At 35.9% G+C, this 13,477-nt stretch overlaps 2 protein-coding genes across 2 annotated transcripts in view; both read left to right on the top strand.

Moving 5' to 3' along the window:
- Positions 1 to 3,363: 3,363 nt before the first annotated feature.
- On the top strand, positions 3,364 to 5,374 carry LOC134662962 (acyl-CoA Delta-9 desaturase-like). The gene is made up of 4 exons (XM_063519266.1): positions 3,364 to 3,586; positions 3,806 to 3,936; positions 4,401 to 4,606; positions 4,870 to 5,374. Exons 1-4 carry the CDS (start codon positions 3,364 to 3,366, stop codon positions 5,372 to 5,374), a joined length of 1,065 nt encoding a protein of 354 aa, XP_063375336.1.
- Positions 5,375 to 9,908: 4,534 nt separating this feature from the next.
- Positions 9,909 to 13,477, top strand: part of LOC134662772 (sensory neuron membrane protein 2-like) — a 30,490-nt gene continuing 26,921 nt past the window's right edge. The window contains exon 1 of the mRNA XM_063519065.1: positions 9,909 to 10,126. Within this exon, the coding sequence (XP_063375135.1) occupies positions 10,013 to 10,126 (114 nt within the window). The 5' untranslated portion in view covers positions 9,909 to 10,012. The remainder of the gene's footprint in view (positions 10,127 to 13,477) is intronic.

Here is a 13,477-nt window from a genome sequence, read left to right as displayed (position 1 = left end):
TACGACTTGTATACTACTACAGTTACAGTCTTCCTGGTTTTTATTATTATGTAGACAGTCATATGTATGCCCCAATATACAAACATTTTCACATGGTTCCTGTAGGTATGGTGACTTAATTATCATACATTTGGTCTTTTCTATATTAAGGATTATACCATTGTCGTGCGACCATTTTATTATGCTTGTAAAATCTGTCTGTATGTTTTTAACCACAGTTTTTATGTCCCTATCAGCATACAATAGACATGTACCATCGGCATACATATAAGTTGAGCAGGCCTGGACGACGTTAATCATGCTGTTTACATGCATTATGTACCCTAACGGCCCGAACACCGATCCGGTTGGCACCCCGTATACTACGCTAGCCTCAGCCCATTGATAAAAGTGGTTATTGTTCTGTTACTTAAGTAGTTTCTAATCCACTCGATCACTGGGCCACGGACACCACATTCTTGCATAGCGAGGATGAGCTGTTCGTGGCCCAAAGTGTCAAATGCTTTTTTGAAATCTATATATAAAGTTATTACGTATTTTTTATTGTTTAAATGCTCATTTACCTCATCCGTGAATTGGGCCAAAGCGGTTGAGGTGCTGCGCCTTCGCCGGAACCAATACTGACCATCCGATATTAAGTTATGTTTTTCTAAATAATTACTAATTTGCGTTGTAATAACTTTTTCTACTATTTTATTCACTACTGATAGTATAGCTACTGGTCTATAATTACTATAATCTGAATGGTTTCCTTGTTTGTAAATAGGTCTAATTATCGCTTTTTTTAACATATCCGGATAGACACCAGTCGCCGCGCAGCTATTCACAAACTTGGCCAAAATCGGACTTATGCTTGTTTTGATAAGCTTTATGTCCTGACATCTGATTCCGTCCATTCCGGGGGATTTTCTAATACTTAATGTATCTATTATTTTTTCTATATCCGCGTGTGAGACTTTTTGATAACGAAAAGATACAAAAGATACAAAAGATTATATCTCAAGGTGGTGAAAAAGGGGTTGAAAGTTTGTATGGAGTTCAAACATTTTTGTGAGAACGGGCTTGAATCTTTGTACAGAGGCATATTATTAGAATACAAGAAAAGTAATTTCAGCGTTTTTTAAAATTCATCCGCTAAAATGGTTTAAAAGGGGTTGAAAGTTTATATTCAGTTCACAATATCAACATTAAATATATTATGTTATAGACGTAATGGCTTACTTTAGATATGTATGGTTAATAGTTACACTATTGTCTTAGGTTTACCTGTAAAGATAGTTGTGTGTAAAAAAAATAAAAAAAAAATATAGGGTTTAAATTTTATTTACTTCAAACTTCGTAAATAGGTAGTTAGGTAAATAGAGGACATGAAAATCTTCTAAGGGGTTTGAGAGGGATTATGTCGAGAACAATTTTATTCAGTTCGGGGCTAGAAACTTCGTAGGTTGTGAAAGACAAGTCTCATGCGTTGTATAATATTAATAATTAACAAATGATTAACCGTCCTAATGCAATATTTTGCTGCATAATGTTCTAAGCTAATGTAGAATATATAACCACCAATATACAAATCCACGCGTACGAAGTCGCGGGCAACAGCTAGTTTATATATATATATATATTTCGGGGATCTCGCAAAACGGCTCTAACGATTTCGATGAAATTTGCTATGTGGGGGTTTTCGCCGCGAAAAATCAATCTGGCTAGGTCTTATCTCTGGGAAAACGCGCATTTTTGAATTTTTATTCATGTTTTCCCGAGCAAAACTAGGTTTCCCAGATATTAAAATTATTAAATAACTAATAATCACGTATATGTATTTGTATAACCTACACAATTAGTAAACACAATTAGAGGGAAAACATTTGCTTAGCCTCCTTAACTCATTCTAATTTTAATTGATTATTTTTGTTTAGATTAGTAGTAGGTAGAAAGTGGTAGAATAAAATGAATTAGAGATGCCACGAATATTCGGTAACTATTCGGTATCCGGTTAAATGTTGCCTACTATTTGGTAGATTTACATTCGGTATTATGTTGCACCACTTGCACATGCACCTACCTAAAAAGAAAAATTACACAATAAAAATACCTAATCAAAAACTAGGTAGGTATATTTAATAATTAAAATGTAGGTATTCTTAAAAGTTGTTAAACAAAATATTTTATTTTTATCATGTTCTTGATCGACTCTAACTACATATTACCATGGTCTAATAAAAAATGGCCTTCTCTTCCCAGAGTGTCACATGCCTACGTCACAATAACTTTGCCACTTTATTTCAACATAACATGTTACATGGGTACATTATATCTATGGTTAATAAGTTAAAATATTTATTTATAAGTTTATAATTTTCATTTATTTGTGTTTTATCTTAAATTTTACAATAACACGTCATTTTTAATTATTCGTTAGCAATATCTTCCGATTCACGAAAGAAATTTCAGACGTTCGGGTAATATTGTACTATGTTTGTACACGAATAACTTAAAATTAATGCCGTTAAAATAATTTTTAACCATTGGTTAAAATTCTCCCACATTTTAAAGTTTGAGAACCCGCATGATGACGTAGGCATGTGACAGTTAGGTCATTCGCGAATCTCGGAAGAGAGTACCAGGCGGAGTATATTATTATACCATGCTACATACATTCATTAATTCTTTTCAACAAAAAATATATCTTAGCAAACGTTATGTGCTTTGTTGGCGAAGTTTTCATAATCATTTGTGACTCAAAAATGTTCGCATGACGGCCGAGAGAGGGGCCGAATATTCGGTATTCGGCCAAAACCCAGAATAGTTGTTATCTCTAATAACCAGCCAACAAAACTATAACGACATTTAGTTCTTCCGAGTCCCTATGCTCCGGGTTCAAATATTTGTATTAATTAGGTATCGGTATTTATTGTCTACACAATACACTGCGTGCGTTGATCGATGATATTCGTATAAGTAAGTAACCTGAGGGACCGCGGGGAAAATAGTTTGTCTAGGTTTATGGTGACAGCAAAAGCAAGCGAGATTGAGGGTTTTTTTTTGCTTATTACCGGCGTTCTTCTCGTGATTTTGGGTCCATATTGTTTCCCAAAAAAAATTAAGTCATAATGTATTGTTTGCCAACATTTTCATTAGTCATAATTCATTTGGTTCAGAAACGCGTCACTTTTCAGGATTGCCATAAAACAAACCTAACCTAACTTAACCTATCTATAGGATAACCTAACGAAAATCCTAAAAAGATAACGGTTTCAGTTTTATGACTAATGATAATAAGCCAAACAATACATGACTTAAAACTATATGGGAAACAAATGGGACCCCCGTGATTTTATTTCAAGTTGGCAACAACTGAAGATAATGGCTACCCAAGAGACGGACTCGAACGCTGTGTTGTTCGAGCATGACGCCGAGACCAAAGATCTGGCCCTGGCGAAAATGCCGGTCCAGCAAGCCAAGGACACCAAGTGGGACTACAGATACGTATGGCATATCGTTGCCTACCTCCTGATGCTGTACCCAGCGGGGCTGTACGGAGGATATCTTTTCCTGGTATCAGCGAAATGGCAAACGAACATTTTTAGTAAGTTTTTTTCATTATATTTCAAACATACAGCGTACAAGTCCGTAAAATCATTATTTCTTCTCTATTTTCACTTTAGGAGTTGAATTTCAAAAATCTATTGACAGCAATTAAAGTTAAGATTTAAACAAAGAAGGTTCCAAATTCAAAATTGCAAAAATGACTCTGTGAAAGGAGGATAGATTGTGTAATTTAATTTACCGATATTATATTCCGCAGCTTGTGTCTTGTATGTGGCGTCAATACTGGGTGTTACAGCGGGTGCCCACAGGCTCTGGAGCCACCGGTCTTATAAAGCTAAATGGCCTCTACAACTCATCCTCATGATCTTCCAGACTAGTTCACTTCAGGTAAGAACAAGTTATGAATAATTTTTCTATGACATTTTATGTAGGAGCAATTGTTGTATCGCGTTCACCGTTGTATAGGTACTTGGGACTCTTGTCAATATCTATTTAATTATTTTACTAGTAGAAACTATACTGTTTAGAAACTTATCTGTGAACATTGAAGTGGACTTGAAATTGAAAATCGCTAATAATTAGGGTTTGCACGACGGATCCGAAATGTATGGGAAGATCCGCGGATCCGGATCCAGATCCGGATAATTTCATACATTTCGGATCCGGATTGCAAACCCTACTAATAATTCAATAAACGCATATAAGTAGTTTTAAAATGTTAAGATAAGCCCCTTAAGGATGACTCACGCTAGAACGGTCCGTGTCCGTTTAGTTTTCTATAGAATGCATCACTTGATGCTATACTGTTGTCCTGTTTTCGAAATTAATAACGTACTTATATTTGTCGCCAGTACTCGGCGATCAATTGGGCACGAGACCACCGCATGCACCACAAGTACGTGGACACGGACGCCGACCCGCACAACGCCACGCGCGGCTTGTTCTTCTCCCACGTCGGTTGGCTCATGACAGACAAACACCCCGAGTTCGAGCGCAAGAGCAGCGCGCTGGATCTCCAGGACCTCGAAGCTAACCCCATACTGCGCTTCCAGCAAAAGTAACATCATCTTTTCTTTCTGGCGGCCGTTCCTCAACCCACCAACGGAGCGGCAGATGACATTCAAGAGGGTTCATAACACGTCGTCCTTAACCACTTTACGGGTTATCGCCCGGGATGCTAATTACTATAGAAATTTAGAGTTTTTTTTTTTCCTGACTCGCGGGCTACTAGTTTTTTTCCTTATCCAAATTTTTAAGCCATATTACACAAAGATTGCTTGATTGAAGTAGGTGCCATTAAAACGTTTTAATTTTTTCCAGGTATTACGTAATCCTGGTCGCACTGATTTGTATCATCCTCCCCACGGTTACCCCGGTCTACTTCTGGAATGAGAACTGGGCAAATGCTTTCTTCGTGACAGTTTGGTTCCAACACGTTTTCTCATTCAACGCAACAGGCTTTGTCAACTCCGCTCTCCATAAATGGGGGTACAAACCCTACGACAAGCACATGCTAGCAACAGATATGAGGACATTATCTCTGATGATGCTAGGAGAAAGCTTTCATAATTACCACCATGCTTTTCCCTGGGATTACAAAACGGCAGAATTCGGCGGCTCCATTTGTAATTTGACTACTATATTTATAGATTTCTGTGCAAAAATTGGCTGGGCCTACGACTTAAAGACAGTCTCTGAGGAGATCATTCAGAAGCGTGTCACCCGAACAGGAGACGGCTCTCACCATTTATGGGGGTGGGGTGACAAGGACCTGCCTAAAGAAGAGGCTGATTTAGCAATCAGAATAAATCCTAAAGATGAATAAATAGAGGTTGACTGAAAAACAAGGGCTGTGAGCTGTGACACACAACACAACACGCCCTTATTATCACAATGTGTTTTATTATACTTTCATTAACCTATTATGCCTTGCCTTTTGTTAAATTATAATTATGGGATTTTTTTTAATGATTATAATAATATTTATAATTATAAAAATATTAATGTGTATAACTCCTAAGTTATTCATTTAAATTTAAAATTGGTAACGTATTTAATTTGAGAATAATTAATACTGTATTCGTGTAAAAAGCTTTACAAATACATACCACATTATACTCGTATGTGATCTTTTTTTAGCAGATTAGAATGGGTATAGTAAATTACGCACAAAAGAGAGATATATACCTACCATCGCGAATTTTTTGTAGACCAATTAAAGAGAGACGATCCCACTATACATAGCTACATTGTGTTGTTATATTTCAAACAGATTAGACAGCATTTTCGATTAAATCTTGACAACATGATATTTCCGACATCATTAGCAAACATCGTCATATTTCAACCAATTTACGCAAAACTGAAAACCGCATGAGAATCTGTTCAGTAGTTTTTGAGTTGATCGCGAACATACGCACCGACGCGGCGGGGGAATTTGTTTTATAAGCTGTAGTATTTTTCTTTATTTTCAAAACATAATAAATATTTAACACTTAAATTAAAATCTCATAAATAAAAAAATGGCCTAAGTCGTAGTCGCTCGGTAGGGTACCCAGAAGGCTGGCCGCATTGCCCCGCTGGATGGCAATGCTGATCCGCTGGGCAAAATATTGACCAGCCCTCTGGTCACCAGAACGCTTTGATAGCTCAGGTATACGGCGCGATTCGGGAAATGAATTAGTGATTCACTAGATATGAAATAGTCAAGATATGTGACGATCCACGGCAAAAGGTACCTTATGGCGGCTGGGGCTTACGCTATTACTAACGCCGCTCTAATATTCAGCCGGGGCAATGGTACCTTTTGCCGTGGAACGTCACATATCTTTACTATTTCATATCTAGTGAATCTATTATTCATTTTCCGAATCGCACCGATAGTGTAGGATTTATTCCGCCCAGAATGTGAGATCTTCTAACAAGCCAAATTTTATCCAAATCGAGCGAAATAAAAATTCGACCACAAAATTAAAATCGTCTTACATACGTTTGCATTAAGAAGGTAATTGTTTTGGATGGCACGCCACACGCCTACTCGCCCTAGCGTCCACTCAGTTTGCACACCATAGTCATGCATGACACACGCCAATGTCGCCTACAGAAGGGCTAAGATGGCCGGCTATTTATCATTTGTCACCATGCCTGTCACGTTCTATGATCGCCCAGTACAGCGGTGTGACATCGCTACAACGCGATTGGTTGAAAAGTTCGCATCACGCGTGCTATTGGTCGCAACTAGTTGCGTCAGACTGCACGATTGGCTCGTATTCGCGATGACACCGCTGAACTACGAGTAGTACCATTTTTAGTGCCCGTAAAGCCCGTCCTGAGATATACGTCAATGAGCTAGGATCCTAAATGGCGCAACATTCGTGGAGCGTGATGGTACGTCAAACGCGCTATTTGATCGGTCATTATTTACCAATTTTTGGTGAATAGCTATTTTCCGGCTTCTGTTCATAATTTCCCAATCCACTCTACAACAATTCAGTTAATGTAGTTTAATTCCCTGTAGATTAGGTGATCTAGATCAGCGGTCGGCAACCTGCGGCCCGCGGGCCGCATGCGGCCCGTGAACCTGTCACATGCGGCCCGCGAGCCTCCCTGGCTATTTTGTATGTAATATTGACAAACGACAATGTCTGATAAAGTCATAAATATTAACAAAGTACGGCCCGCATCAACTTCGTTAACTACTATATGGCCCTTTTGGCTGCTAAAAGGTTGCCGACCGCTGATCTAGATGATTATATTCTAGATAAAACGACCATTGAGGGAAATTATGTAGGTAGATATAAGAGACGAGTCAATAATAACGTATATTAATCCCTATACCAAGGTGTTTCCTTTTCCTCCTAGTTAATTTAAAGCTTGGATTAACTTTTTTTGTGTAGTTATCTTGTTCATTGTCCAAGAGACATTAGTGGCACAGTTTGATAGAAGAAATCTTGTGGCCCATTATGACTTACAAGATCATTTATAAACTCATAATGTATTGTTTGCCCGCATTTTCGTTAGTCATAATTCATTTGGTTCAGAAACGCGTCACTTTTCAGGATTGCCATAGAACAAATCTAACCTAACCTATCTATAGGATAACATTACGAAAATCCTGAAAAGTTAACGGTTTCAGTTTTATGACTAATGATAATATGACAAACAATACATTATGACTTAATACTTTATGGGACACAAAGGGACCCCTAATAATAGATATATGCTAGTTTTAAGGTATTTTACTAAATAAAGATATTTTATTTCACTTAAATAATGATAAAGGTCTCTATACTTTACATGTCTCTGGTTTACATACTGTCAATTATGAATGATACCGTCTAATTAACCATGACAGTGGCGTGTCTATCGTGCCTTAGACTGGCTGCATGAATTCATTTTAATCTATACAGTGTACAAATATTGTTTTTTTTCGCATTGCAGTGGTTTAAACACCTAAGTTAGATTAATTAATGCGTTAAGAATATTATTATAATATTAGTCTTAGTTTTGTCTAAGTTCGCCTAAGTTAACAAAAATATACACTAAGTTCGACAACAATAGCTTATATGTATTGTATAATAACAATAACGATAAATTGCATAGTAAACAAAAACAATAAATAACGTTCTTGCCTCTATACAAATAATATAAAGCGTAGGTACGAGTAATACAGGGTGGCCCATTTAGATCGATCGGTCAGTATGGGAAAATCTGAAACTATAAGACATACGACGATCTCTTCTTAGGAACCATGTCATCGATTTTAGTAACAAGAAAAACTGCATTCATAGATTTAATTTTTTTTTATGTAAAATGTATTGAAAAAAATGGTGGCCATTTCGAAAACATACTAAAATAAATTAAAGGATATAATACAATACATTTTATTCATTTCAGACATCATGTTTCATAGTAACATTTACTGCTTAAGACCTAAAGTCTATTTTTTTATTCGGTAGACTGAAATGACAGTTAATAGTATGAAATGACATTTCATGTTCATACTATTAATTGTCATTTCAGTCTACCGAATAAAAAAATAGACTTTACACAATCGATATCTAAATAGAAATAATTTTAGATATTTTTTTTTCAAAACGTCCGGGTTCGATTCCCGAGCTGAGTACACATTTTTTTTAAATGTATGAACGCAGTTTTTCTTGTTACTAAAATCGATGACATGGTTCCTAAGAAGAGATCGTCGTATGTCTTATAGTTTCAGATTTTCCCATACTGACCGATCTAAATGGGCCACCCTGTATATTACTATTATTGTTTTCTATCCTTATTAAAATCTGAGTTTCATGCAAGTATCTTTATCTATCAGGCATTATTAGTTGTCAAAAAACGACAAAAACTGAACAAGCAGAAATTTCATAATCAGTGCGTGATATAGCAAGTGTGTTATCAACATTTTAACACCATTTTCACCACAGTATTCACTTATGCTTTCTACATTGAGACGAGACGAGAGCATTATTCCTCTGACAAATCCATTGACATATATATCTCAGGACTGGCCGTACGTGCACTTAAAATGGTACTAGTTCAGCGGTGTCACTCACGAATTCGAGCCAATCGTGTAGTCTAACGCAACTAGTTGCGAGCAATCGCGCGGCCGCGCGCGCGTGATGCGAACTCATCAACCAATCGCGTCGCAGCGTTTTCACACCGCTGTACTGGCCCCATTCATGCTCCATTCTTAATGTCTGTAAGGCTAGTCCTGAGATATATATGTCAATGGACAAATCATCTAAATTTCAAATCAATTCCAAAGGCGGATTTGCCACTCGTTACAAAAGTGGCCACAGAAAATGTATTACACCTACTACGAGTATTGCCTTGAGTTTAAAAACCAATAAATAAAATACGCGTACCGAGTTAGCATCAACTTTGGAACGAGAGAATAAACAAAATGTTGGATTAGAGTGTGAAAATTTATTTCAAATATTTACAACAGGTATCAGATATGTTTATGTTCAAGTGAAGGTCGAAACTCGAAACATAAGTCGGTGAAACCTGTTTATACAACAATAGCACAATTATCAGAGGACACGACAAAGAATTATCTGCTCAAACTGAATTATTAATTTTAAATGACACTAAACACGATTCTCTGTAACTCAAATTTCGGCACTGATGTTCATTTTTTCCTTGCCAACACAACACGTGCCACCTTCAGTGTCAACGTCAACATATACTTACTTAATTGTAAAGAGGAAAATGCTAAGCGACAAGCTATAAGTATAATCAAGGTATAATAGTTTCCGATCCGTGAGAAGGCAGTCAAAGCCTGGTCGTGTCGTGTAATAGTTGAAACAAATTTTAAAATTCGAAAAAAAATCTAAAAAACGACATGGTTTTTGAAATAAAATAGTTGGTTTTTGGAATTAAAGCGCGTTTGAATTCGGTCGATAGTTCCTGTTTGCTTATAGTAAAGTGGTTGAATAGTGATTGTAGAACAATGATTGGAAAACAATCGCGAATGTTTTTTTTGATATCGCTGTGTGGGCTCATGATAGCCATTTTACTTGCGACTTGGGGTATACCAAATATTGTCAGAAGCCAAATACAAAAGGTAAGTACTTACTATAATGAATACAATTCATACTATAGTCTAGCAAAACCATTTTTTCAGTACCAAATAGAAAAATGTCAGTAACAAATAGAATAATGGACAAATGACTTTAGTTTGTCGTTTTTATCGGGTTATTTCCACTAGTTACCACCAAGTTGTTACCAGTGGTAACTACTGGGAATTTTTTTCCCACATTTTACCACTGGTAACTACTGGGAAAAATTATTCCCAGTAGTTACCATCAACTCGGTTTAGTGGTAACTACTGGGAATTTTTATTCCCAGTAATTACCACCAAAATTATGTTAAAGTTAAATACTAATAAAAACAGTATAAATAGTGTAGTATAAATATCGAGTGATTTAATAAATAATTATTAGTCGATTAGCGTTTTAGTAAACTGCCTTAAAAGTGACCAATAATATTGAAACAGTTTAACCGGTACTATAGTACAAAAATTATAATATATGTAAGAATAAATTGAATAATTCGTTTAGATTATTTTTCAAGTGATTTTATTAGTTAATTCAAACTCACTCTGTATTTATACTCTTCCTATTTATACTGTTTTTATTAGTATTTAACTCTAACAAAATTTTGGTGGTAACTACTGGGAATAATTTTTCCCAGTAGTTACCAGTGGTAAAAGGTGGGAAAATAATTCCCAGTAGTTACCACTGGTAACAACTTGGTGGTAACTAGTGGGAATAACCCTTTTTATCGTAAGATATATAAAAGTGTGATTTTCTCTGCTCTGGCTGTCTATGTTCCACTGACAAGCGATTTATGCCAAACTATACATAGGGTGTTTATATATTAAGCGTAAAATTAAAGTATGGACTTGCCGATAATAGGCCAATCAAATAAGATTTATTCGAATAATAATTTCCAAGCAAGCTGGAACTCATTTTGATACCTTCATTTGCTCCTAAATGCGTGTAATCCGAGTTTGCGCAATCCCAGGAGGTGTGCATACATTTTCGGAGCCTTAGAAGATAACTTTTTTCTTATATTATGGCTGTAATTTAATTTACTTGTATTACCCGCGCTTAGGACCAAATGAAGGTATTAAAACGATTTCCAGCTTGCTGGGAATTAACACCTCAAAACGCGTTTAAGGGTCAATTTCTGAACACGATTTTTTTTCTGTCCGTGATGAAAATCGGGGGTTAGCATCAGATAATACTTACCATTTTTTTTTTACATAAAGAAGCCACACTTTCACACCGGGTTCCATATGAATTCACTGATTAATTGGTTTTTAGAGTACACTTAAAAATACCTAAAGGCTCAAATTACTACTCCCGTGCCCTGTCCGGAATCTACTTTTGAGCATAATGAAAATTCCTACGAAAAATTCTACGTTAGTATCACAAATTTAGTGTCAAATACTTAAACTAGATGATATTTACTATCACTGAGCACATACACTATTAACTTCATTGTGGTAAATAACTCGTGATCGAAGTTTAAATTTTGTCCGAGCGCGCGAGTAAAATTTCGTCGGCAAAACTCAAAGGGCTCTGACAGCTGACGTCTGTATTTGACCCGCCTCGTGTCCCGCCTCACCTGTACTGGCAGTATTCGGTTGTCTCTCGAAGCAAACGGACGTACGTCAAGCCGCGGCGTGTTCGAGCAAATCGCGTAAGTATTTCGGAATCCGGGTGGGCGACAATTTTTTTCTAATTTCGATGCCCCTTACAAATTTTATTTCCCACATAGTTTTTCAATAACAATTGTCATATTTAGGAGCCCTTTATGTATCTTTATGTAAGCGATAACATAACAGTTTGGTCAAACACGGTTTCAATTTTTGGCGAATTTTTTTATTACGAATTCTAATTTCCGTGCCCTAATTCCCATGGAATATTTACCTAAAACAGCTGATTAAGTGGCACGGGAATTAGAAAGTATTACATATATTGTCAACAAATCTTTTATTGAGGGCACTGTAAGTTAATTTGCAATGTTTACGTCATATTATTATTACATATATATATATTTATATATATATATTGGCATTGAACATATATTATATGTAATAATAATATGAATATATCCTTCTATTTTACATTTAAGGAAATCTTAAAAACTGCACAAAAATCTGTGAACGGTCTTTAGTATAAGTACTATAGTACATACAGGGTGGACCTGAATAACCCGGGCAATTTTAATAGGTAAGGTAAGGTGGGGTAAGTCGACACCGGGGTAAGATTATCACTTGTATGGAATCCTCGTACTGTTACTCTGACCCCACCTTACCTTATTCATTGATCAATGATCATATTATAACATTAAAATAAATAAACATAAAAAAATTGAAATTATTACATATTTTAATACCTATACCTAAGGTTACATGTTTTTTATGTTAATTTGAAAGCTGACAGCGTATGCCGTATAAAGTAAATATCTGGGAGACCAAGCTTTGCTCGGAAAACTAATACCTACCTAAAAACTAAATAATGCGCGTTTTCCCAGAGATTGTTATCTCGCGCATAGCTAGATCGATTTTTCACCCCAGAAAACCTTCATATATGATCAAATTTCATCGAAATCGTTAGAGCCGTTTCCGAGATCCCCGAAATATATACAAAAATTGCTCGTTTAATGGATTAGTTGTTATAAATTATAATTCTTTCTAATAGAAGATAAGTTAAATATATCCTATTCTTACTATATTATAAATGCGAAAGGATGTGTCTGTCTGTCTGTTATCTCGTCACGCTTAAACCGCCGAATCAATATCATCTTGATGATATTTGGCATGGAGATAATTTGAGGCCCGGGGAAGGACAAAGGATCTGGGGGCACGGCAGTGCCGCCGCCGAGTCGAGCAAAACAAAGTGTCACCATCAAATCTCAATAACATTCTTTTTAAATAAAATTTAATTTGAACATGTAGTCTAAGAATTAATGCACTTTAAAATCCCTTAGTTTTGTCACTGACACAATCACTCACAATCATCATTATTCTAAGGTACTTCTAGCATACCCACAAGTTTCAAATTTGAAACGTAATTAGGTTTTAGGTTTTTAAGCCAATATAAATCCAATAATTCTGCAATATTAGTCACGTTCTAAAGATCTAATAACTGCATAAATAAGTTTGTAATCCTATAGAAATATATGGGATAACAACGTTACCTTTTAGTTCTTAAAATTAGTAGGGAAAGTAAAGGTACACTACTACTAGTATGAGGATTCCATACAAGTGATAGTCTTACCCCGGTGATAGTCTTACCCCACCTTACCTCATATTATTATGTGGTCAAACAATTTTTTGTGTTATGAATATATGAAGACAGCATAGTCTTCTTTAATTTATATGATTACACAATAACTTCTTCTC

Source organism: Cydia amplana, chromosome 3 (assembly GCF_948474715.1).
Source record: "Cydia amplana chromosome 3, ilCydAmpl1.1, whole genome shotgun sequence".
Classification (NCBI taxonomy): Eukaryota; Metazoa; Arthropoda; class Insecta; order Lepidoptera; family Tortricidae; genus Cydia; species Cydia amplana.
The sequence above is the reverse complement of the archived record's forward strand: the minus strand, read 5'-3'. Positions and strand labels throughout refer to the sequence as shown.